The 24,839-nt window shown below is 41.7% G+C and overlaps 1 protein-coding gene and 1 non-coding gene across 2 annotated transcripts in view; both read right to left on the reverse strand.

Annotated features, from left to right (window-relative positions):
• HSD17B12 (hydroxysteroid 17-beta dehydrogenase 12) overlaps positions 1 to 24,839 on the reverse strand; it is a 162,435-nt gene that overhangs the window by 16,929 nt on the left and 120,667 nt on the right. Inside the window, exons 6-7 of the mRNA XM_039226782.1 lie at positions 24,686 to 24,730; positions 7,391 to 7,425 (exon numbers count right to left, since the gene is read on the reverse strand). Coding sequence (XP_039082713.1) covers positions 7,391 to 7,425; positions 24,686 to 24,730 — 80 coding nt within the window. The remainder of the gene's footprint in view (positions 1 to 7,390; positions 7,426 to 24,685; positions 24,731 to 24,839) is intronic.
• On the reverse strand, positions 12,456 to 12,561 carry LOC120228508. Its single transcript, XR_005527517.1, has one exon. It is a non-coding gene; the product is annotated as a U6 spliceosomal RNA (small nuclear RNA).

A 24,839-nucleotide genomic window follows, 5' to 3' on the forward strand; every position in this document is an offset into this window, starting at 1 on the left:
TTGTTTGCAATTAGCTCATTTCTGTTTTAGTAATCTGGGGCATGACCGGATCCGAGCTACAGTCTCCTCGACTTAATCTCTCCCATCTGAGAGATTCTCTGGCCACAGCACCAAGAACCCTCACTCTGGGAAATGCTCTCATAATCCTCTGATGCTTTTATTTTCGCTTATCATCACATACTACCTTGCTGTGTATAAATGCTTTTCTCCCTCAACAAGCCATAAGCTTCTGGACATCGTAGCCGCTGTCTTATACTTTTCCTCCAAACACTAGGCACTGTCGTGAGCATGTAACAGGTACTTGATAAAACCTCCTGGCAATGAGTGAACGGTTAGGTTCTGTCCTTCTGCTTCCTCTAGGTTGTAGATATTCATTCAGGCACTAAACAGACTGCTGACTGAAAAGTGATGTGACTCTAGAGGAGATCAACCATATTCTCTGCCAAAGGACAAAGGTCAATTTCTACTGTAACTTCCAGAGACTACTGAAAGCTAAAAGTCAGAAAGTGACCAGGAATTACTAATTTGATTAATGAATGAAAGTTAATTGGAGCAAAGCAATGCCCCAAATAAACTAGTTGTTAGCAAGTTGGGTTGGGTAAAATGTCAAATTAGGGTTTCAGGAATTTTAAACAATTAACAACCAACTCTTCCCCCCCAAACTCATTCTTCTTAGGGGAGGGGGTGGAGGGGGCTGGCAGTCCCCTTCAGCCACTGCAAACAACCCTACCTACTTCCTGTCCTCTGGGTCAGGTTCCTTTCCTTCCACACAGACTCTCCTTGTCCTTTGTCTGAATTTACCTCCCCCAAGACCGATTTTTTCAGTATTTTTTTTAAAAAGGACTACACAGACCCTTTTTATGCAAAATAATAACAGAAACATGATTAAATGGCATCTAAGTTTATTTTAGACATAAATCTGAAAAGAAATAATCCCCAAAGGTCACCCAGTCCATCTGCCATCCTCTAGGCGAGATGCCACTTCGACCATCAAGCAGAGTCTGGACCCTCCACTTACTGTGTCACTGGAAACAAATTGTCTTTGGTTTTTATTTCTGAACTGAAGTCCTTATTAGTCATATACGCATTCCTAAGCAATGAACTCCACCCACATCTTGGTCACAGAAATCAAACCTCAAATTTAAAAATGTTATATTAGGGTTTTAAAGAAAGTTGGAAATATTTAGTCAATGTATTGATTATATCATTCTTGTGTGTTCTGCTTGCATCTCAGAGACAAAAAAGCCTTTTGTTTTCAAATATCGATAAGAGAGTAAGAGTGTCTATCAGGAGGTAGAACCCTGTCGCTCGAAGATAAAAACCAGTAATTAGCAATGAGGATCTAAGGTTTTATCTTTATTTGTGAGAAACCCCTTTGATCAACATTGACTAAAAGCCACTTCTGTTACTGGAGAGTGGTAATGGAGTATTAATTTATGAGGTTTAGAACATCTTTATCTTTTTAGGGTGTTGAAAATGTTCTCAAATTCGATTCTGGTGATGGCTGCACAGCTCTGTGAACATACTAGAAGCCACCAAATTGTATACATTAAGTGGGTGGGTTTTAGGGTATGTGAAACAGATCTCAATAAATCTGTAGAAGAAAGAGAGAGAAGTCTTTTTATGATATATTGTAATGTGTCGCCTATAAGCTCAGAGCAGGTCCCAATCAAGTGCAAGCTAAGAGAGCTATGGTATCTTCTGCAAGCCTGAATGCTTCCTGAGAAGTAACCCCAGATCACAATAAGTTGCACCCCCTTCCTGAGCCCTATGCATCCTTCTAGCTTTTAGGCAGCATTTTCCTTTAACTTTTCATATAACCCGGAATTGCTATAGCCTCACTCATTCAGAGCAAACGAAGAAAAAAGCTAGTTGCAGATGATGCTGTTTTTCACTGAAGCTGTAGTACATCACTGTTTTTATCACCTGGATTACGTGCTCCCTTATACTCAGATTGGCTGGGGTGGCTACATGTGCCCTTGAACAGAAATCTTACATTTTTAAATTTCATTTCTCATAAATGAGATACAACCTAAAAGTCTTCCCAAATTAAAGTGTCATGTTATCAAATATATTTTAAAAATTAAATCTTGATCTCATCAAAACACACTCCCCAAAACAATGATTTCAATCCAGGAAAATGTGTTTAAAGACAGTAAAAACTTCTTTCCCGTTTTCAAAAATAATAGACCAATAATCAAATATGTCGCAATTGTTCAGGGATGCTCCTTTCATCGTTTACTCCTTGAGGCAACTAAGATCTTTGTTTCTCCAATATTCTACCCTGATTAAAATTTCTGGGAGGTGGAGTCAGTTCGATTTCGTGAAGAGGCAGAATTTGAGGGAACGTTATTCAAAACACAGTATTTGCACTCTAGAGTATATTAAACAAACCCAAGACCAACAAAGTCTAACGCAAGAACACAGTAGACCTCAGGAAATAAAATGGTAGCATGTATAATTGTATCATAATGACAGCAGAGAAACACCCCTTCTAGGAAAAGTCTGTGCTAACAAGAAGCACACGTATTTGCCTAGCAAAAGCCTTCCGCCCACACCCACATACACAACAGCACAGAATTCTCTTTCTCTCCAAGGGTAGTAACATTCAACTTAGTTTTGTCTGAATCATAAACAGCACGCAGGTGGCGCCACCTTCATCCTCGTACTGTATACAGTATCTAGTCTTCATGCAGAGATGGGGCTGAACATTCGGGACTGTGAGGCACAAAGGACTCGTCCTGAAAATCAACTACTTCGTCTGCCTCTAATCCTCCATCTAAGCAGAATTAGTGACGTCAAACTAGTTTCCATGGCACAGGCCGACTCACGACAGCTCTGCTAGATCAAGCAGAAGGACAAAATGGGCTGCGCTTAATTGCACACGAAAACAAACATAAAACCAAACCTTAGTTAATCTCTCATTTTCTGAGGACTTAGGGAACAATTCTAAGACTGGAAGGAACATTAACAGTATCTGCTGAAGTTTCATAAGGAAGGCTCACGTTGCTTATACTTCAGCACATTTCCAGTTTGTTATGACAAACATCCAAATAAATAAATCGGGTAATATTTTCTGTGATATAACATTCTTAATTCATCACGCTGCTTATGTGCCAAAAGCCACACGTGGGTGTCTCAGTAGTGCAAATTACCGAGGACCCACCAGAGCTGAAATACTGCAAAAACAAAGCAGAAAACACCACTGCTGACAAGGAAGCACCTTTTCATAGAAATATATTCTCTTCCATCACTAGCCCTTTCACAAGCCAAACATTAAACTCACCCAAGCCTATAAAATTCAGCATCTTGTAATTACAGCTTCCTGCAGCTATGCTGTCTGGTAGAACTCCCTCAGACCTGTGACAGCCCCATCCTAACACCCTCCTTCATTGTCATCTGGACAAAAAAATTGCCAAGCTGGGGTGCCTGGGTGGCTCAGTCAGTTAAACGTCCAACTTTGGCTCAGGTCATGATCTCATGGTTCATGGGTTCGAGCCCTGCATCCTGGGCTCTGTGCTAACCTTGTGGAATCTGCTTGGAATTCTCTCTCTCTCTCTCTCTCTCTGCCTCTCCCCTGCTCACTCTCTCTCAAAACAAATAAACTTAAAAAACATTGCCAGGTCTTTATTTTTCTGTAAATGCTCCCTACTCCATCAGACTGTTGCTGTACCCTTGTCTACAGCTCTATACAAATACTCTTGCCACAGAGGAACTGACAGGTCTCCCTTGAATAAGTCACTGATTTCCTCGGGTACCCCAGCACTGCCCCGCAATGCAGGGAGTGATGGGAGAGGTGTAAGGCTACCGTGAAGAACTGGACCACGGCGGGGGGACTCCAGTGTAGGGTGCTAACTGTATTCGGAGAGTCTGACGGCAGGCAAGGGGGACTGTGCACAGAGATTCATGGCGCTTCTTCCTATTTCCATTTCTTATCACGGAGTCCAGAAATGTGCTCCTGAAGGGTCGTTACTTTTCTTTTTTAAGCATAAACCACAACATTGAAATTGGTAAAGACGATTCACCAAGAGACTCTCAAGAAGACTAAGAAACGTATCAAAACAGAGTCCTAGGTCAGAAAAGAATCCTGGAACAGAGGGGTCAGACATATAATTAGAACCAGCAATCCAAGTACATTATATAGATTCTGCTTTGCTGGAGAAAGTTTGCAAACATTTACCACATGAAAGAGCACTGCCTGCCCTAAAACACCATAACATGTCATAATTCCACCTGAAGCAATACAGTATGAAAGGGGCTATTTTTAGCTTTTCCATGGTTGTTATGGCAACCACCTCCTGGCTCCAGCTATACACAATGTTTATAATTCCAGAGAAGTGGAAAGAGCAAGCTTCCTCTCTAATGTAATTATGCACTTTCTACTTCTATGCTAATAATACCTTAGTCTAATTATAGATACTTGTTTAGTGATAGTTGGCCCTAGGCTATAGTTCTAGAGGGTTTGGAAAAATCTCATACATCAGAGGTAGAATCAGTGAAAGGGGAAAACAACAACAATAAAGGATCTTTATAAAGGACTCGGCTGTTACTCAATGGAAATAAGAATCCTATGGAAACAACCATAGGAAATACGCCATTTGAGGACTGTGTAAAGGGCAGGGTATAATAAAGTCACTTATAAGTGTAAATAAGAAGGCTTTCAGATGATCGGTTACCCTCGAGTTTTTTCTCTCCCTCTTGGGCACACAACTAACAACATTTCTGGCCTCCTCTGCAGTTAGCTGTAGCCGGTGACTGAGTTCTGGGCAACAGAATGTTGGCAGAAGGGATGTACACTACTTCCAGGCCTGGCCCGTGAAACTTCCCGTAAAATCACCCTTATTCTCTCTTCCTTCGTCTGCTAGCTGCTTGCAGAAAGTGCAGGCGAGAGCTGCAAGACCCAAGGGAAGAGCAGCCCTGCGTGGAAGGAGCCTGAGATCATCCCTGAATGCCTGTGTGGAGCACAGCCCCAAGCCCTGACCCACAGCGGCTGTGTAGGAGAGAGGTGGTCTCTTATAGTCTGCCTTAATTAATACAACTAGTAACTCCTTTAGGTCAAGGGGACATAGCTGTTCCCTCTCCTAACCAAAACTACTGATTCATAAAGTCCACTTACATTTCTTACTAGTTCTTAGCAAGTGCCACACTCACCCTTGTGGTGTCAGGGTCAGTCCATAGCTTATGATGGTCTGATGGTTTTCCATCAGACCATCTCTCAATCTTAGTTTAAAATCCACTTGACTCCCTAAACACAAAGATCCAGTTCATCTTCTGTACACTCCAGGATAAACTTGACTCCGTGAGTGCCTGCTGAAGGAATGGACCCTCTTTTTTGCATTATTTTTATCTAATGTGTCAGCTCTAAATGTGGTCATGGCCGCCTAGGTCTATAAAGACAGGTGTGAAGTTTCTAGCACCCTCTGTCTGTATCCATTACTAATTATGAAGCTTCATAGCACTCAATCTCTTTGGGACTCACCTTCTATCTATCAAATAAGGGTGATTGGTTTCAATTAATTTAGAGTACTACAATTCCATGACTATTTAAATCCATTATGACCTCCAAAATTAATTCACAACCATTATCTTTCTTTTTTTAATGTTTATTTTTGAGGGAGAGAGAGAGATGGGGAGGAGGGGCAAAGCGAGGGGACAAAGGATCCAAAGCGGGCTCTGTGCCTGCAGTAGAGGGCCCGATGGAGCGCTCGAACTCATGGACTGTGAGATCGTGACCTGAGCTGAAGTTGGACGCATAAGTGACTGAGCCACCCAGGTGCCCCATTATCTCTTTTGATACGGATTCTACCAAAGTACTTAATTCCTTAAAAATTCCTTTCATAACGCTACTGTGATTTCTAAGTATTTCATTTGTAATGCATGGACTTATTATCCTGAACTAACGTCAACGTGCTTGTAGATGTCAAAACTGCATTCAGATAACGGCAGAAATTTCATCTCTCCTCAGTACTACTCTGTCGAGCCCAATTCTCTGCCATCTCCTGGGGTTTTGTCTCGTTTGACTACTGTCTGTCACTTCCGTTTCTGACCATCAGGGGCACACAGCCACTGTCAACCAACACAAGGCAGTCTAAGGTTTTAAGGAATTAAAATATACCAAACTTCAGGGGCAGTTGGGTGGTACAGCAGGTCAAGCATCCAGCTCTTGGTTTCGGTTCAGGTCATGATCTCATGGTTTGTGAGACCAAGCCCCACATCAGTCTCTGAGCTGACAGCGCAGAGCCTGCTTGGGATCCTCTCCCCCCTCCCTCTCGAAATAAATCAATAAAGATTAAAAAATATATGTTACAAATCTGAGACAAAATGGAGTTACAAACAAAAACTGCTAAGACGCAGTTTCTCAACCAGTCCCTGTAGATCCCAAGCAACATGGATTCCTAACCCTGTTTCTTCCTTCATACAACGTGGGAGGTTATCAAAGTTAAATGAGTTAACATATCAAGTCTGTGGTACAACACTGGGCATACGATAGGTGCTCAATAAACAGTAGCTGTAAGCCCTGCCTGCAGCTGGTCAGAGAGGTTTCCTCACAGAAGTAGGGTCTTTGGGCCTGCCCTTCTTGAAGCTGTGATTCCTTTGGACCTCTTCCAAACTCAAAGCTCTTTTGCAGAGGAAGGATGACTGTGAAGCCCTAAATTTAGCAAATGATCAAGCTCGCTCAAGATGCAAGCCCAGATCTTTTCAACGGGTTTTCTTTGAAAGCCCAGACATCATTCAGGCTTTTCCAAGGGAAAACCAGAGTTTAATTACAATTTTACACTTCCTGCTATTTCAAGAAGAACTCTACAACACATTTCTCAATGAAAATGAAGACACCTCACATATCCTAGTGGAACCTCACTCAAACTGGAACCCAGATGGGGCTCCAAGGTGTGGCCTTCTGTTCTAAGGGCAGATCTCACCTCTCATAACCATGTTATAACATGACTAAGTTCCCCACATATCCATTCACCCATTAGAACTAAAAAACCAGGAGATGGGATCTTGCTTTGTGAAACTCCTCTGAGTTTAGTTCTGAGAGCATATAGCTTTAAGAAGGCATCCCCAGGAATACCCCAGGAACTCTATCCACCCCCTCAGAATAGCAGGCAATTGAGTTAGTGATGGTGACTCAGGCAGACTTTTTAATCCTGATCTAAAGGAACCACCACAACCCTGGAGAGGGAAATAAAAAGGGAATCGAGTGGAAAAGGCCTCCACCACCGGATGACTCATGCTCCACCGTGTGACTCGCCCAGCACGTTACTCTGTTGCTAAGACATGGGGGATAGGTTCATTAGTCACTTTAATGAATTTTGCAAAGAAAGGATTCTCCCTATAAATAATCATGAGCTCTGTCTCTCTGGTGTTTGTGTGTGAGCCTGTGACTCACCTTTCCACCATGCCAGGCAGCACCAATCGTGTCATCTGCAAAAGAGAAAACAAAACCTTCGTGATAGCTGAGGATGCAGGCAACAGATGAAGAGTGAGGAGAAGCCACCCACCCCAAACAGAAGGGAATCACGAAGCCACGCCCCACTTGACAGACAGCACTTTATTTTATACACTCTATATAATCTGGCTGTGTCAAGAGTGCATAAAGAGGAATCAGATGAAATTACTGGAGAGAACACTGGGAACACTTTCAGTAAACTTGGCTAAAATGGGTCCTGCCTGAAAAATAATACTGGCACAGAGATCTTCAAATAATTAAGGGCTTATGGTGAAATTAGCTGTCCCAAAATGCACGCCTGGAAAATAACATACTTTATCGAGAGAAAAATCTGCCAACCTAGATTACTGAAGATTTCTAATCTTAAGAGCTCAAGTGATCTTTTCCTATTAAAAGAGCCATTAGAAGAATGCTGTCAGTGACAGGTTGGCAAATGATAAGTGTATCCGCACATTCATTCCCCTTGTTGGTCTAACTAGTTGTGAGGAAAACTCACCCTTAAAAAACAAACCAAAAAACCCTGCATTTTTATTTTTTTTTTCTTTCTTTTTTTTTTCCTTACAAATTTTTAATGTTTTTTTTTACCTTTTTTTTTTTTTTTTTTTACAAATAGTTTATTGTCAAATTAGTTTCTACATAACACTCGGTGCTCATCCCCAAAGTGCCCTCCTCCATGCCCATCCCCCCCTCCCCCCCACATCCATCAGTCCTCAGTTTTTGTCAGCATTCAAGAGTCTCTCATGGTTTGCCTCTCTCCCTTTCCCCCAAACCCTGCATTTTTAAAGGGTGTTATAATTGTTGATTAAATACATATAATATGAGAGAGAAGCTACTTCTAAACTGTGTTTTAAGATATTATTTGTGGTGCCCGGGTGGTTCAGTTGGTTAGTGTCCAACTCAGCTCAGGTGAAGATCTCACGGTTAACAGGTTCAAGCCCCACGTTGGGCTCTGTGGTGACTGCTCAGAGCCTGGAGCCTGCATCAGATCCTGTCTCCCTCTCTCTCTGGCCCTCCCTCCCTCACACTCTGGCTCTCTCAGAGTCTCTTTGTCTCTCAAAAATAAATAAACACTAAAAATTTTTAAAGATATTGCTAACTAAGTTAAGACACCCATTGGCTTGGTCAAGGCCACGTCAGAGTTAAGACTGAGGTTAGAACATGAATTCTTGATTCCCAGATACCATCTACTTATTTTTCTAAAAAAATTTTTAATGTTTATTTGAGAGAGAGAGAGGAACAGAGCATGAATGGGGGAGAGGCAGAGAGAGAGAGAGACAGACAGACAGACAGACACACACACAGAATTGGAAGCAGGCTCCAGGCTCTGAGCTAGCTGTCAGCATAGAGCCGGATGCAGGGTCCGAACCCATGAACTGCAAGATCATGACCTGAGCTGAAGTCGGATGCTTAACCAACTGAGCCACCCAGGTGCCCCCAGATATCATCAATTTTCTAAGAAGCAAACGGTGCTTTGTCACATGCTTTGCATGCGTGCCAAACCTAGGAATTTTAAGCTTTTTACTGTGAATACTACTATGTCTTAATGAAAACAGTACTTTGGTGAGAAAATAAATTTTTTCCTAGAAATATTTTGAAGACAGAAAATGTATTCTGCTTTACCAAGGTAGAATCTGCTAGGCAGCACTCCCAACCCAGATGTCAGGCCGGGAGCCCGCTGCATATACTCTTCCAGGAAAAACAAGTTCAAAATGACACTGCATCATGAAAGATAGACTGACGCACTGCCAACTTCGAAACAAAGAAGTGTCTTCAAAGCCTAGGGGAATCGTTTTGACAGAAGTTTTTGGATTTGGCCGAATCTTCTGGCCCAGATAAAAAAAGAAATGCTAAGAAAGAGTTGGCCTAAAGCATTCCACATCTTCCTCCTTCTTACATACAAATCTACGTTTTTCATATTAAACTTGTCATGATAGAATGGGGGGGGGGGGACATGGTATGTGCCCAATGACTACATCCTATAGAACAAGATGTGATTGGAAGTAACACATGTAACTTCCTGGTCATGCCCTTAAAGGAAAGAAAAACACATGTCCCCCTCCTCACACATTCCTCCTCTTGAGGGCTGAAATGCTGATGTGGTAGGAGGAGCTAAAGAACCCACTTAAACCTCAAAACGAGAGCTGTGTGATAAAGGTGGCAGAGTAAGGAGATAAAGAGGCAGAACCCTAATGCCTGGAGAACTACGATGCCAAGCCTTGATTACCTACCCAGCTTTCTATCTGAGAGAAAAAATAAATAAATTTCTACCTTGTTTAAGCCACTACTACGTCTCTGTTACAGCAGCCAAACCCGATTCCAATTCATAAAGTTGACCAGTTGACGGTATATGTTGATACAGACCAAGCAACGTTAACATTTTAAGACTTAAAGATGAAAGGATCCCCTTGGGCGCCTGGGTGGCTCAGTCGGTTAGGTGTCCTACTTGGGCTCAGGTCATGATCTCATGGTTCATGGGTTCGAGCCCCACATCGGGCTCCATGCTGACAGCTCAGAGCCTGGAGCCTGCTTCAGAGTCTATGTCTATGTCTCCCTCTCTCTCTGCCCCCTCCCCTGTTCACACACTCTCTCTCTCAAATAAATAAATAAATCTTTAAAAAATTTTTTATAAAAACATGAAACAATCCCCAAAGCAAACTCACTCAGAGATTATGCTGAGCCCAAATGGCCTCTGCTACTTTATAATTTTTACAACATGATCCTGTTTCTTCTCTTTTCTAGGTTTGCTGACCCAACTGAGGATATGCCCACTGGTCCTCAAACCAAACTGGATGGAACAAGTCAAAGAAAACGCTGATTTCAGACTTGATCTTTTCCATACCATACTCACCTCCTCTCTTTTCAGATTAAATGACTCTTCCAATTTGCTTACATGTTTCCTAAGATTTCCCTTTTTACAGAAGCCCATAGTAATTGCTCAAAATATAGCTACTGAATGTTTAGGCCAAGTGTGGTGCAGTCGGGCTCAAGTTCAAATCCCAGCCCTTCCGCTTAACTATAAGTGTGATGTCAAATTAACTTCCTTCCCCTCTGCAGAGTCCATATGTAAAATTAAATAAAGAAGGTATCTCCATTACAGGTTATTATATTCTGACTCTCAAATGAGAGTTCGTCACAGAGCAAGCCTCTGAAGAGAGATCAGTGTCCCTTATGGCCAGCATGCACTATTCTTTCAGGCTGCAGCACCACTAAGCATCGGGGCCTCCTTTAAGCATGGAGCCACAGTGACCCATTTTGAGGTCACCAAATTCAGCCCACTACACAAGTTTCTGGAGAGTTCCATCAGTATTTAAAAATATATCCATCAGGATCCTCTTGGGGGTAATGGAATTGTTCTAAAATTGGATTTAGTGACAATTGCACAACTCTGAATTAATTCACCATTCAACTGTACACTTAAAGTGGGCCAACTGTATGGTTTATAAAATTATCCCTCAATAAGGCTCTTAAAAAAAAAAATCTTAACAATCATATGGATAAGAGTTAAAGAAATGGAATCACAGAATACCCTGGATGTATCTTTATCAAACCCAGGAGAAAAAAGAGCTCCCCAAATGTTCCATGCATATCGTAATAAGGAGACATTTTCCTGTTCAGTCGAGCCACGTTCTATACTCAAACCTGGCCTGGCTGATAGGAGCGCGCACTAGCCAGGAGGAGCACAGATACACATATAAACCAATCATTACAAGATGCGCTATGAGTGTGAGGACAGAGGGCATTAATGCTTAGGAGCAAGACTCGTTATGTCTGGGATTTCAGGTCCAGCTGCACAGATTACATTTCAGTTAAGTTCTGAAAGAATAAATAGGAATTCATCACGCAGAAAAAATATTCTGGTCTAAGGAATAGAATACAAAAAGGCAAACAGCTGTAAGGAACTACAATCTATGCTACAGAACTGATGCCTTTAAAAACACCTTTTGTTGAATGGTGTTTTGTATAAAGAAAAGTCTGCGCATCCTGTTATATATGTCATTCAATCTGCATATTACAGCACATCACGGAGAGCTTCCCATGCTAGTATAAACACATGTTCTTCAGGCATATTAACAGTTGTAGAGGATTTTACAGTAAGGAGAGATTATATGCGTTCCTAGCAACATCTGAAAACATTTTTTATTTAGCACATTTCATCAGGGGACCATAATGCTTAGCTAATGTAAGTGGTCCCCAAGCGCCCTGTGGAGGGAAGCTCTCATTCAGTCCTCTAAGTCCTGAGACCACCAGAATCAGAACGAGTAAGACTGATAATAAACGCGTTCCCACCCAAGAGCAGGGATGCATGTGCGTGTGTGTGTGAGTGTGTATACGTGCACACGTTTATATAATAGGAAATGAGACCTGTTAACTGAAGAGTAGCTAAGTGGAGTTCACAGGGGTAGCCACTGACTGGTTAGCCTTCCTACACAAAAGGAGAGAAGAAGGCATAAGATTTGTGGGCAGTGACCAACCTGGAAACTATCAGGAAAATACAAAATCTACAAAATCTGCTGATGGATTCTTTTATTCTGACCGGGGATCTCAGAACCATATGACTATTAACAAGTAGTTGTACAGAGTTTTATAGCTCAATGAAGATTTTTTTTCTAAGACATAAACCTATACTCTTCAGTATAATCCAATAAGAAATATTGCTTTGGCTGGGATATTGAAGAAATATAAATGCATGCATTGGGAGCTATTTTTTTCCTTACACTGTGTGCATGTCATACATTAAATGTTTTCTTTCTGAATGGCAAAAATTATCCATCCATGATCAGAGACAAATAAAACCCATTAGATAGAGTCTTACTTAAAAAACTACATTAATAGCTACACATTAAATGTTTTCTGGATGGTCTTTGATGTCTGGACATTCTCAAAATATCTCCTCCCCCTCCCAGCTTTATTAAGCTAGAACTGACATAAAACATTGTATTAGTTTAAGCCGTAGAATTTGATATATGTAGATACTGCAGAAGGATTACCTTAATAAGTTAACATCAAAATTATGGAATGCTGCATGCATTTCTGGGTCACTGTGCATATGGGCCATGCTAAGCTTCTCCATACCATTCCAATTTTAATATTTGTGCTGCCAAAGCGAGCCCCAAAATGTATTCTTTATACATGTGAACTAAAACTCAACAAGTTTAAGTAACTTAGCACAAAGGAAGAAACAGTGTGTTCGATACCTAGCTATGAAAGGGCCAGAAATACTTGCTGGACACTCAACAACCAAATAACCCATCAAGTCCTCTCAGGAGAAAGTTCAATTCTTTTTAGAAAAATTCTTTTCCATTGTTCATTGGCTTCTCCTTTTAAATCCTGGCTCTCAATTATTTCTCCTTGCCACACAATGGACCAGCTTTTTGACCGTCAAATAATAACAACTTTGAAAAGTTTGGGAAAAGTTAACTCGAAATCTGCATGCTTTATTAAACTGATTAATGCCTCGATCTGTACTTAAATTCTCTTTTCTCCTAATCAGATTATAAGTCATGATAAATTCAACTTCAAGCCTTCTTTGTTTGCATTTGTGTACACAGATAACAAATACCAATAAGCAGAGAAGCTTCCTATGTTCACATCAAATTATATTCTCTCTGACATCAAGTTTTACATAGGATATTTTAACTAAGCGATTAGTAGTTTCATTTTACTTTGTATGCATCAACTGGTATCTTGATATCTGGTTATTTATACCATATACGAAGCATTTCCGTGAAATCTTACTATCTATCTGAACTCCATTTCACAGCTCACAAGCTGTTTCTGGAGTTAACTCAATATGCTAATTTTAGGCCATCTGCAGGTGATAATTGCTGTACCAGGAAATTTTTTTGTTCCTCTTAAGATACTGCTTAAATAAGGTTACCGTAACTTGTAAGTTCAGTGGTTAAGAATATTACAAAAGTAGCAGTAAACGTGATTTCTGGACTTGTTTTCTTCTGAGTTGAAGTTGTTTCCAAAAGTATATAGCAAACAATTTAAATTTAATTTGTGTTCTAAAAAGTGAAAAGTCACTGCAGTAATACCCCTACAGCAAGGTGAGCTTCAACTCTATGCAGAAAAAACAAGCCATTTCCTATTTATATATATTCTTAGTGACAGTTTCATTAATCCTCATCACAAAAAAAAAACAAAAAAACAAAAAAACCCAGAAGCCTAAAATCAAAGGGAGAAAGGTCAATATATATTATATTAGATATTGCATCACTTTGTATGCAAGCTGGCCATAGAACATACAAATACACAAAGATGAATGAAAGTCTTTAGCAGTGCTAGCTCAATGTAGGATTCTTTCTGGGCATACCACAGATTCATTTTCAAGACCGAAATATTTACTGGTACTTACTACCACAGCTATGTATATTCTGGGCGGGAAATAAATAAGAGGCAGACTTAGCTCATAAAACATCAAAATCAGTATTATTTGATCATTTGAGATACCAGACTTAAAATGCATTGGCTGGCCTAAAAAAAAAGACTCTGAAAATGTTACATTAAAATATGACCACCTTAGTGTTCTTAAATAGTGCTCAAATTTTTGGCAATTACTTGCACTGCTTTTGTAATTAGAAAAGTCCCTACAATTAATGCCATTTCTAAAAGAAATTAACATGAATAATTTTTTCTTCTCTTTCACTTCTCTGGCATCAGTAATCAAGGGCTTATAGAAGGAACTTTATTTTATACGCAATAGTCAATTTAGGTTTCCCTGTGTTTCCGTTTATTATGAAAACTTGAAACGCAAGCAAATTATACAAATTATGCAAATTCTCTTACAAGCAAGTGATTTATTTTTACAATCAAATAATTTTTGTCTCATGTAAACTCTGGCATTTAGTCAGTTTCTATAGAGAACAGTACAAAGAAAACACTACCGCATTATGCTCAAAATGACAACCAAAAACCCAAAGGGATGATTAAAATTCAAGATAACTTGGTAAAATAAGACAACAAACACTATCACTTGTATCCACCATTATCTATAAATAGAATTTAAAGTGTAACAACTTAACCCTAGAATCCGGGCAAAGTCCTAAGAATCCAGGCTATTCCTGTAAATAATTCGGGCACCACGGATCACCACTCTGTCCACATCTGCCCTGCCTTCTTAACCCAGACAAACCTGCTTGGAGTAAACAGGGTCTGAATCCAAGCAGGTGAAACATGAACCCCATACAAGTTAGAAGGAAGCAGATACAAATGCCTTACGCAAATTTTCCATTGTAATCATTAACGGTAATTTAAAACATCACAGCCTGATGGTGAAAAGAAGCACATAAAGTAACAATAGTGTTACAGCAGGCCTGTTTGGGAGAAATGAGAGGGTGACTCACTGAAGTCCCACTGGAATGGCACAGCACACCGCTCCTTTAGAAGCTGTAATTTGAGCTCCGTCTTACTGAGAATACGGCTTCATTAGAAGTTCTTAGAATCTCACCTGTATGGCTAACAGAATATTTACTGCGCAGGGGGTGAAAAGCTTAATTAGGCAAAAATTTTCAAGTGCTTTGAGACCTCCAAGTATTATTTGAGTTTCCTCTTTAGTAATGTTTTCAGTCTTTGTGGAAGGTAAGTAAGAGCCCTCCTTGCCATTCTCTGGCCCCCACCACATATTCCTCAGCCTGAAATCCAACCCCAGTTTTTCCTTTCGTACTGAATTGTTTTGATACATGTTAAAATAACTGAACTAAGGAAAAAGAAAAGAACTTTCCAGAATTGAGGGGTGCATGCCAATGGATAATAATAGAATCAAAAGCCATAATCTATAAATGCTAAAAAAAAAAATTTAAAAACACATACACACTGCTTTTCCAAGTTTGGTGTATTACGATTTGCTAAGTTTCCATTACTTAAATTTTCCCCAAATAAGCTGACTTCTCAAAAAGCGACGATTTCAGGAGAAAATAATTTCTAAGGTTCTCAAAGAGATTTTTTTTTTTTAAAGATTTTATTTTTTTAAAGTAATCTCTACACCTAACATGGAGCTCAAACTCACAACCCCGAGGTCAGGAGTCACACAGTCCACTGACTGAGCCAGCCAGGCACCCCTTCAAGGAGATTTTTACATTTTCACCCCCAAATAAGGCATTTTTCCCATAAACTAGCTCTGCTTTGAACTGGAAGGAACCTTAGAAGCAATACACAACTACTCGCTTTTCATACAAAGAGTGGTCCTCATGCAGTTAGGCAAACCCATTATTTTGCAGTTATGCTTGAAGCAGCCTGTTACTAGGAGACCTTAAGGGCTAAATGTACTCAATTATTTGGAAATTTTTAGGAGCATAATGATAGCAGCTCTCAAAATGGATTAAAAGACTCTAGATACTAATTTGGAATGTCTTCGTATAGAAAAGCCCCCGGTGTGGGGGTGTGGGGGGGTGGGGGGGATGGGTCAGAGCTGAGGCCAATTCTCTTCCTTCCTACAATTTGTTAATTTCCCAATGTTGTTCACTGAAATTCTTGGGGCAGCGTGGAGGAATACATCCTTAACATAATCCCTAAATTAAATACAATTAGATGGCTGAACAGAGATTCCTCTTCTCCAGCATTTCCAGATTAACAAAGGGCTCCCTCTACTGGTACCGTGTCACACGCCAAAGGCAAATCCAGAGAAGGAAAAGAAAACCAAGGCTTCTACGGAGCTTTTCATCCATCCAAACATTTATTATCTACACCATGGGCCGGTCAAGCATTATACATACCCTTCTGGCTGAGCCACATACAGTGAATGAATTTAAACAGCTTTTTAAAAGCATGCAAAGCACCCCAAGTGCTCTGATTTCAGATAATCATAGGGATGGAAGAGACCGATTTAGTTAAAATCATTCTAATCCTTCAAGTCCATCAAGCAGGTATGCAGTAGGAGTAGACAGAATATCTGGGGTTACCTGCACAGGGGAGAACAAACCCAAATGCCCGGAAGGCCTGGGCAACATATACGAGCACAGTGAGTCATACAGCAGGGCCAGCTGGGGACTGTGGGGACCTGGAGAGGGCAGGCCCCATCACTCAGCACACTCACCTGCTGGCCACTCCATCCTCCGCGCTTACATTGTCATGCCACACTTCAGGTCTGCATCACCTCATCTCCAGAGTTTTCCCCAAGAGAAGCTAGAAAGGTGGGTGTGAAATATCCCAATTTTTAATGTTTATTTAATTTTGAGAGAGACAGAGCAGGAGTGGGAGAGGGGCACAGAGAGAGGGAGACACAGAATCTGAAGCAGGCTCCAGGCTCTGAGCTGTCAGCACAGAGCCTGATGCAGGGCTTGAACCCACGAACCGTGAGATCATGACCTGAGCCGAAGTCAGCCGCTTAACCAACTGAGTCACCCAGGCGCCCCTGAACTGTCCCAATTTTGAAACTTGCGCCAATCGAAACATGTTGGTAGGGCACGTGCAGCCCAAACTACTGTTTGAGCCTTTGGCCTAGAATCAGAAAGGGAATTCGACTTCCCTTTTGCCCATTTCACTGCTGGCAGGTCCAAAGGGTAGAAGTTCTCATGATTTGCTTCAGTGTAAATATCAATCGTTGATCTAAGTTCAGCCTTTTGGGGTCACATACAGTAAGTGGGTTGCTCACTCCCAAAGAAAGAAGATCTTCACTTTTTAATGCACCTACTTACTTATTCAAAAGCATTTGTCACATACCTGCCACTGGTGAGGCCCGGGTCTAGGGAACAACAGGAAAAAAGAACGCAGAAGCCACACTCAGGGGGCTCACGATTTGCAGAGGCGCACTACACTGAAAAGGAGCTGCTGAGGGAAGGGAAGATGTGCAATGCGCACTGAAACTGTGTGGCCGAGGGACCTGGCCGAATCTCGAAGGCTCCCCACCGGCCCCCACGGCTGGAACACTGTGGTGGAGAAGTGAAGGAGGAATGGTGTTAAATGGGAGACAAGGAAGCTTCCACGGGGAGGGAACTGGCTGAGGGTACAGGAGGTGCAAGAGACAGAAGGTGCTCTGACCTGAACGCAGGGAAGCAGAGGGAGCCAGAGCTGAGGTGGAACTGGGGAGGTGGGCAGCTGCCACATCAAGTAGGTCCTTCCCTATAGGTCACACGAAGGTGTTGGGACTTGAGGGAAAGAAATCACCAAAGGATCTCACAGTGGTGTGATATGACCTAATGTAAAAAAACCACTATGCTTGGGGTGCGGAACCTGGACTAGAGGGAGACAAGTTGTTTCCAAAAGGCTGGTGAGGCTAGTCTAGTAGTTTATACTGAAAAGGTTAGGGGCTCGGAATTTGGAAGGGATCACTGGGCATGAAAAGAAGGGAGCTGATTTGCAAAATACTAAGGAGGTGGAATGACATTGATTAGGGATGTGTGTGTGTGTGTGTGTGTGTGTGTGTTTGTGCATGTGTGTGTGTTTGTGATGTCAGGCTTCCTTTCTCAATGCTAAACATCTCTAATTCTTTCAGCCACTCCTAATAAGACTTGGTTTCAAGCCCCCTCTTTGGTTGAATGAAGGAAAAACTAAATTCTGATGCTCTGCTTAAGACTTCTCCCTAATGCTTTGGGGCACCTGGGTGGCTCAGTTGGTTAAGCGTCTGACTTGGGCTCAGGTCATGATCTCGCAGTTCAGGAGTTTGTGCCCCGCGCCAGGCTCTGTGCTGACAGCTTGGAGCCTGGATCCTGCTTCGGATTCTGTGTTTCCCTCTCTCTCTGCCCTTCCCCTGCTCATGCTCTGTCTCTATCTCTCAAAAATAAATAAAAACATTAAAAAAATTTTTTTAAAGACTTGTCCCCAACCCCAAATAAAACAAACAAAACTTAGCATGTAAGTTTTCATTGTAAGTGGAGGTTGTTAATAAATTGGACCCTGGGTCACACCCCACCCACTTTCTTCTCTGCTCTAAAAGAGGTAGTAATAAAGAAGGTTAGAATGTCTTTTCCACTTGTCAGAATGGTCGCCTGGAAATTTCCAAAGGGATTGAGGTATAGGCAGGGCTCCCACCTACTGCCCACCTTCTTCACCAGCGCCAGTGGCAGCTTCAGAACCCAGTAGCATCAGAAGGAATGGTCTTCCCACCCTTAGGTAAGGACTGCAAGTAGTTTAGGTAATGTTGTTTGGGTGGTGTTCATCTCAAAAGGGGTGAAGAGTGTCCTGAGGTTCTAAAACTGTCATTGAAGGAATCAAAAAACCATCAGGCCTAGAGAAGGAAGGCAACTCCAAATGCGGCAGATGTTCGAACAAGTGATCTCAAATCAGAAACAAACAGTGCGAGCAAGATCTGTTTTATTTTTTTTTATTTTTATTTTTTTTATTTTTAGGAGAGAGAGAGAGAGAGACAGCGTGTGCAGGGGAGGGTCAGAGAGAGAGGGAGTCACAGACTGAAACAGGCTCCAGGCTCTGAGCTGGCAGTCAGCACAGAGCCCGACGCGGGGCTCGAACCCACGAACCGCGAGATCATGACCTAAGCGAAAGTCGGACGCTTAACCGACTAAGCCACCCAGGCGCCCCCGCAAGATCTGTTTTAGAATCTGTCTTTGAATTGGTGTGGAGCTTGGTGCCCTGCCTGGTTGAAATCGGACTCTGGTGACCGGTCTCAGGAGTTGTGGGACTTCTCCTGTTTCCCTTCCCATCATCCCCCACCCCCTTCAGTAGTCAAGAGTTCTACGACAGTTTCATCTGCAAACTCTTGTATTCGGAGATGGGAAGCCCTCTGGGCACAAAACTGCAACTGTTTTAGAAGAGTCGGGTTCAATGTCCGAAGGCTTAATTATCCCTAAACTTGGCGATTTGTGGACTGAAGGTCATTGTTCTTGAGGAGAAATGAGACTTATCTTAGATTTTACTCACAGAGCATCTGAAATCAAAAAAAAAAAAAAAAAAAAAAAAAAAAGACCCTGGCTAGTAGGGGGTCTCTTCCAGTTTGAGGCTGATGTACATATTGGTCAATTAGACAGAACTTCCACACCACTGCCTTCCTCGCTTTGGCACTTAACCGCTCTGCAGAGGAGAAGAACAGGACTAAATTTACCCCTGAAGGATGTGAAAGCAAAACCGTAGGGCAAGCAACAAGCCTTCTAAACACCTCTTGGGTTCCTCAGCTAACAGTTTTATATCTGGTGAAGGGGAAGTCCAGTTAAGCAGGACTTAGACAATGGCCTGGGAGAGCTGAACTGGACTCTATGATTACATATCAAGGGTCTATAGTCAAAAGTATTCTGGGTAATATTTCTTCCCCAATATTCTTCTGGGCCACTCACCACCACTTCATCTGGAGATGACCCATAATTTCTCTGGCAAGATATTTCACTTCTCTTATTCCTCTGTTGTGATGTGGAACTTATGTGACCTTTTATAATCATCTGACCTACTAATATAGGAGCATATGGACCACATGATAATCCTGGGCCTGAAGGATCCAGGTCATTCAATGCTCGTAAAGTGGCACAGGCCCTATAACAAGATGCTGAGGCCTCACCCAACAAACATTCCCAAATTAGGGGAACAAGCCCAAGGTCACAGGGGTATTACTGATTTCACTCATCCTTCCTGGCATGATTCTCAGCCAGGCTTCCCTATCATGTGGTTTGGTGAGGAAGAAAACTTGGACCAGCGCTGATGATGAGAAGAAGCTGTTTTCTTTCTGGTATAAACCATTTACAATACATTTATTATGACATTAGGCGACAGACGCCCATACCCTAGTTCCCGTGACGTCCAGCCACCATAAAATCTTCTAAGATTCTACAGCCAGACCAATTTTCATCTTCTTTTAAGTTACCCCAGGGCTCCAAGCACAGTTACATTTCTACAGAAAATGTAGCCCTGGCCCTGGCAACATAACACAGTCAACTAAAGTGCAATAGGCCTAATTCATCAAAATGCACCATAGGGCAATTCACGGCTACACGGAAGAACGCAGAGCCTGGGAGCCTCACACAGAAAACCTCACCTCACCCCGGTGAATGCCCTTCCTGCAGTGCAGAGAAAAATCGACTCATAGACCGTAAACACATACGGCCACTGCCACTAGAACCACCTTTCAAAAATGTACGTCAGATCACACCTTACTTTGCTGCTCAAAGGCTCTCCATCCTCCTGAGCCCAGCACCCAAGCTCCTGCACAATCGTGTCCTAACTCACCTTTCTGGCCGCTGGTGGGTTACTCAGTGCACATCACTCGCCCCTGCTTCCTCCTCTAGAGTCAAGCCATTCTCACACCTCAACACTCACTAGTCATCCATGCAACAGAGATGCCAAGCACAAAGATCCTGTCTACAGCACAACAAAGACCACCTGGCTACCCCCTGGATGCTACTCATTCTGTGAGGAATAAAGCAAGAGTTTTGAAGTGTTCTTCCACTAAAAGTGCACATCACAAAGGCATGGGAACGTTCATATTTAAACTAAAGATAAAGGATGACTATTCAGGGGCACCTGGGTGGCTCAGACAGTTGGGCGTCCGACTTCGGCTAGGGTCATGATCCCGCGATTCGTGGGTTCGAGCCTCGCATCGGGCTCTGTGCTGACAGCTAGCTCAGAGCCTGGAGCTTGCTTCAGATTCTGTGTCTCCCTCTCTCTCTGACCCTTCCCTGTTCACGCTGCCTCTCTCTCTCTCAGAAATAAATAAAACATTTAAAAAAAAAAAAAAAGGATGACTATTCAGCTTAATGTACAAGTGTTTTACATTTTTTAATGTTTATTTATTTTAGAGAGATAGAGAAAGAGAGACAGGAAGAACCCAAAAGGAAGAGGGGCAGAGAGAGAGAGGGAGATACAGAATCCAAAACAGACTCCAGGTTCTAAGCCCCAATGCGGGGCTCGAGCCCACGAACTGTGAGATCATAACCTGAGCCAAGGTCGGACGCTCAACAGACTGAGCCACCTCAGCGCCCCAGTGTTTTAAATAGCAAACTCCCTTATGCTTTTGTAAATGGGATTTGATTTGTAAAAATCAGGCTTCCAGACAAAAAATGTTAAGCCTATACCCAGTTCCTGTGGCAGTGACACTTCCCTCCAATATGGTTCACCATATGATATGCTATGACATGTTTAATAAGTTAGCATTTGTCCCCCTGACTCATTCCATGGTTGAACAAGTACATATGCCAATGCGGAAAGACAAAGTAGAAGAGGGAGAAGGAAGAAGAAGGAGAAGCATTTAAAATCTGTTGAGATATTAGGACTGGTGCTGTGCATTCTTATTTCACAGCGATTTTTCAAAACCTGAGAGGTACTCTACCGTGATGCTGGATCTGTGCTGATCTTTTGGCACTGACCCCCTGCCTACTTGTCTTCGCAGGGGTACGAGGTGACGACCACCACCACACGTGCTGCTCTGGCTCAGATGCTGCTTGAAGGATGCTGGGTGTGGCCGCGGAGCACAGCAAGCTGACTGGCTCTCACAGGTCAAGGTCAAGACCCTGGGCTTTTATCATTAGTATTTGGTAGACAGCCAGCCAAAAATGCATGTCTTGGGAGATGGAGGAGGCCGTGGGTTTTTTTGTTGGTTTTTTTTTTTTTAACATTTATTTATTTTTGAAAGATAGAGAAAGACAGAGCACGAATGGGGGAAGAGCAGAGAGAGAGGGAGACAGAATCCAAAGCAGGCTCCAGGCTGTCAACACAGAGCCCAATGCAGGGCTAGAACCCACAGACTATGAGATCACGACCTGAGCCGAAGTCGGATGCTAAACTGACTGAGTCACCCAGGCGCCCCTTAATATCAAGGCACATAAACACGGAAGCACAGCCAAGCAGGAGGTTACAGGAGAAAATACTACTGTATCCAGAGTAAGTATACAGTGTATCTGACAGAGGGGTTTAAATGATCAGGAGATGAATTTGTAGCTAATATTAACACTTCTACAAAATAAAATTTAAACACTTCAACGTCCTTTTCATCATTAACTCATTAAAATAAGTTATAAAATACATGTACACAGTTTTAACAATGCATTATTTTTAGGCATTTGGCCAAATGTGCTAGAAAAGATTATCAGAAGAATAGTACATATCAGTCATTTCAAAAGGCAAGACCACAAAATAGATTAATTAGAGATCAGAATGTTAGTTTTGATCAAAACACTTTGCCTGCTAAATCATACTCAGAGTTGCACATATATACTAAAAATCTTTATCAGCGCTGAGACTACCAAAATTATAGTAACATTCTTGAGAGCACTTACTAGGAATTGGATATATTACCTTATTTAACTCCCAAAACAACTCTGTGAGGTAAAGAAATTAACACCCTCCATTGTACACATGAAAAATGGAAAAACAGAGGGCAAGAAATCTGTTCTGGGTCATACAACTAGTAAATTGTAGAGTTATTTAATTCACTTGAAACCTCACACAGATTACTGAACAATGATAACATTTATACAGGTATGCCGAGGGAAATGTCTTTACACCTATGCAGATATGTTTAAAAGAATCCATTTTGTGTGTGTGGGTCTTGCTCCAAATCTACTTAAAGATCTACTTGTTAGTGGATCTCACTTAAACTGAATCTTAAGTTAAGGAAAAAACCCTGGTTAAAAACAATAATGGAAAAGATACCGTGGTTATTTTCTCTTATAAAATTATTTGTCAGTAGAATTCTGAATTCATTACAGTAGAATTCAGATGAGGTGACTTTGAGTAGCAAGCTACCAAACATTATGTGGGATGTTTGCAGCAATGATGAAGCTTCGTTTTGGTAACAGGTTTCTATGAACCCACATATTAAAATCATATAAAGTCACATACCAACTGATTTAACTAAGCACATGAAATGCAACATATATATGATCCAGGGAGAGGCACCAGCACACGTGAAGAAGTGGACAAGGCACAAGATTTTAGGGCCCTTGGACTTAAAATCAAGCATGTAACAGACATCCCTTCTCAGGGCACAAAGACGTAAGGAGGATTTTTCTTTAAACAGTCACAAGAAAGAGAAAGATCAAGACTGTGCCATAAGCTGAAACCCAGTAATTAAGTTCTTATTTAGATTTATCTGGGTAATTCCCATAATTTTGAGTTAAGCATTTTTTTATTTCCTTAAACTAGAAGAGTCACTAAAATAGGATTCGGCTTTTCTGTTAGTACCGTGGTCCCCCTTACCCGTGGTCTCGCTTTCCAAGCTTTCACTTACCCACAGTCAACCCAGGTCGACCACGGTCAGAAAGCAGATGATCCTCCTTCTGACACACCATCAGAAGGTCAAGAGCAGCCTAACACCAGGTGACGGTGCCTATATCTTTCCCTCACTTCATCGTGGCCCGTGGGCATTTTATCATTCCACATCATCACGGGAAGGGTGAGTGCAGTAGAGTAAGATGCTTTGAGAGAGACTGCATTCACAGAACTATTACAGTATATCATTATAATTGTTCTATTTATTATTGCTGTTAATTTCTTACTGAGCCTAACTTAGAAATGAAACTTTATCATGGGTATGTACGGATAGGAAAAAGCAGAATATATACAGTTTGGTGGTTATCTGTGCTTTCAGGCATCCACTGGAAGTCTTAGAACGTATCCCCTGTGGATACGGGGGGACACTACCATATGTTCAGATTTGAAGCCTGTGGAAATTCTGCCTCGGGCAATATTTTCTGGTAGGCCAGTACGCAGAATCAAGGCATGGGATCAGTGACTGCTAACATATAAGGAAAAGTAGTGCTCAGATGCTCGTAGTTGCTACTTGTCCCCACCCCCTTTTCTGCTGCCTAGTCTTCCTTTTAGCGCACATCAGCTGTGGTGTCTTCTCCAGGCACATACAAGTAACGTGCTTTACCGCATGCCTACCAGCTAGAAACCAGAGTAATTTTTATGTGTGGCTAATAAAAATCACTCTCATCACTTTATAGCCCACACTACCTACCACACGATGCTTTACTACAACATTTCATTCATCTGCTTACAATGTGTTACAGGGGATACGAGATGGAGATAATTTATCAGTGAAGAACTGTGTGTAGATGAAAACTTGGTAAAAATCCATCTTCAGCCTAAGCTCATTTGTGTAGTCCCAGGGCCTACCACCCTGTTTGGACAGAGGAAGCATTTCATAAACGTTCAGTTGTTCAAAAGCAAAATTACAAAGAAACCTGTTTGGACTTCAGCTCTTTCTACTTCCCCGAAACATAAGGAAAAGACCACCTTCACTGGGGATACGTATTTACATGGAAAGAAGAGTTAACTAGCGTGAACAAACTGGTCATGTGTTTTCATATAGAATGAACCAAAAGGGGATGACATATTTATAAAAAAGCTGCTTACCTTACAAACAGAAAGAACATTCACATTTATCAGTTTCTTGATAGTCTGTAAAAAAAAAATATATGGGTAATTTTATATACATCTGATCACGGAAGTAACCATATTAGATACATTTCTCTCTATAGATCTAGCAAATCTCTAGAAGTTTTCCCAG

This window comes from Hyaena hyaena, unplaced genomic scaffold (assembly GCF_003009895.1).
Source record: "Hyaena hyaena isolate Hyena2069 unplaced genomic scaffold, ASM300989v1 scaffold_23, whole genome shotgun sequence".
Lineage (NCBI taxonomy): Eukaryota > Metazoa > Chordata > Mammalia > Carnivora > Hyaenidae > Hyaena > Hyaena hyaena.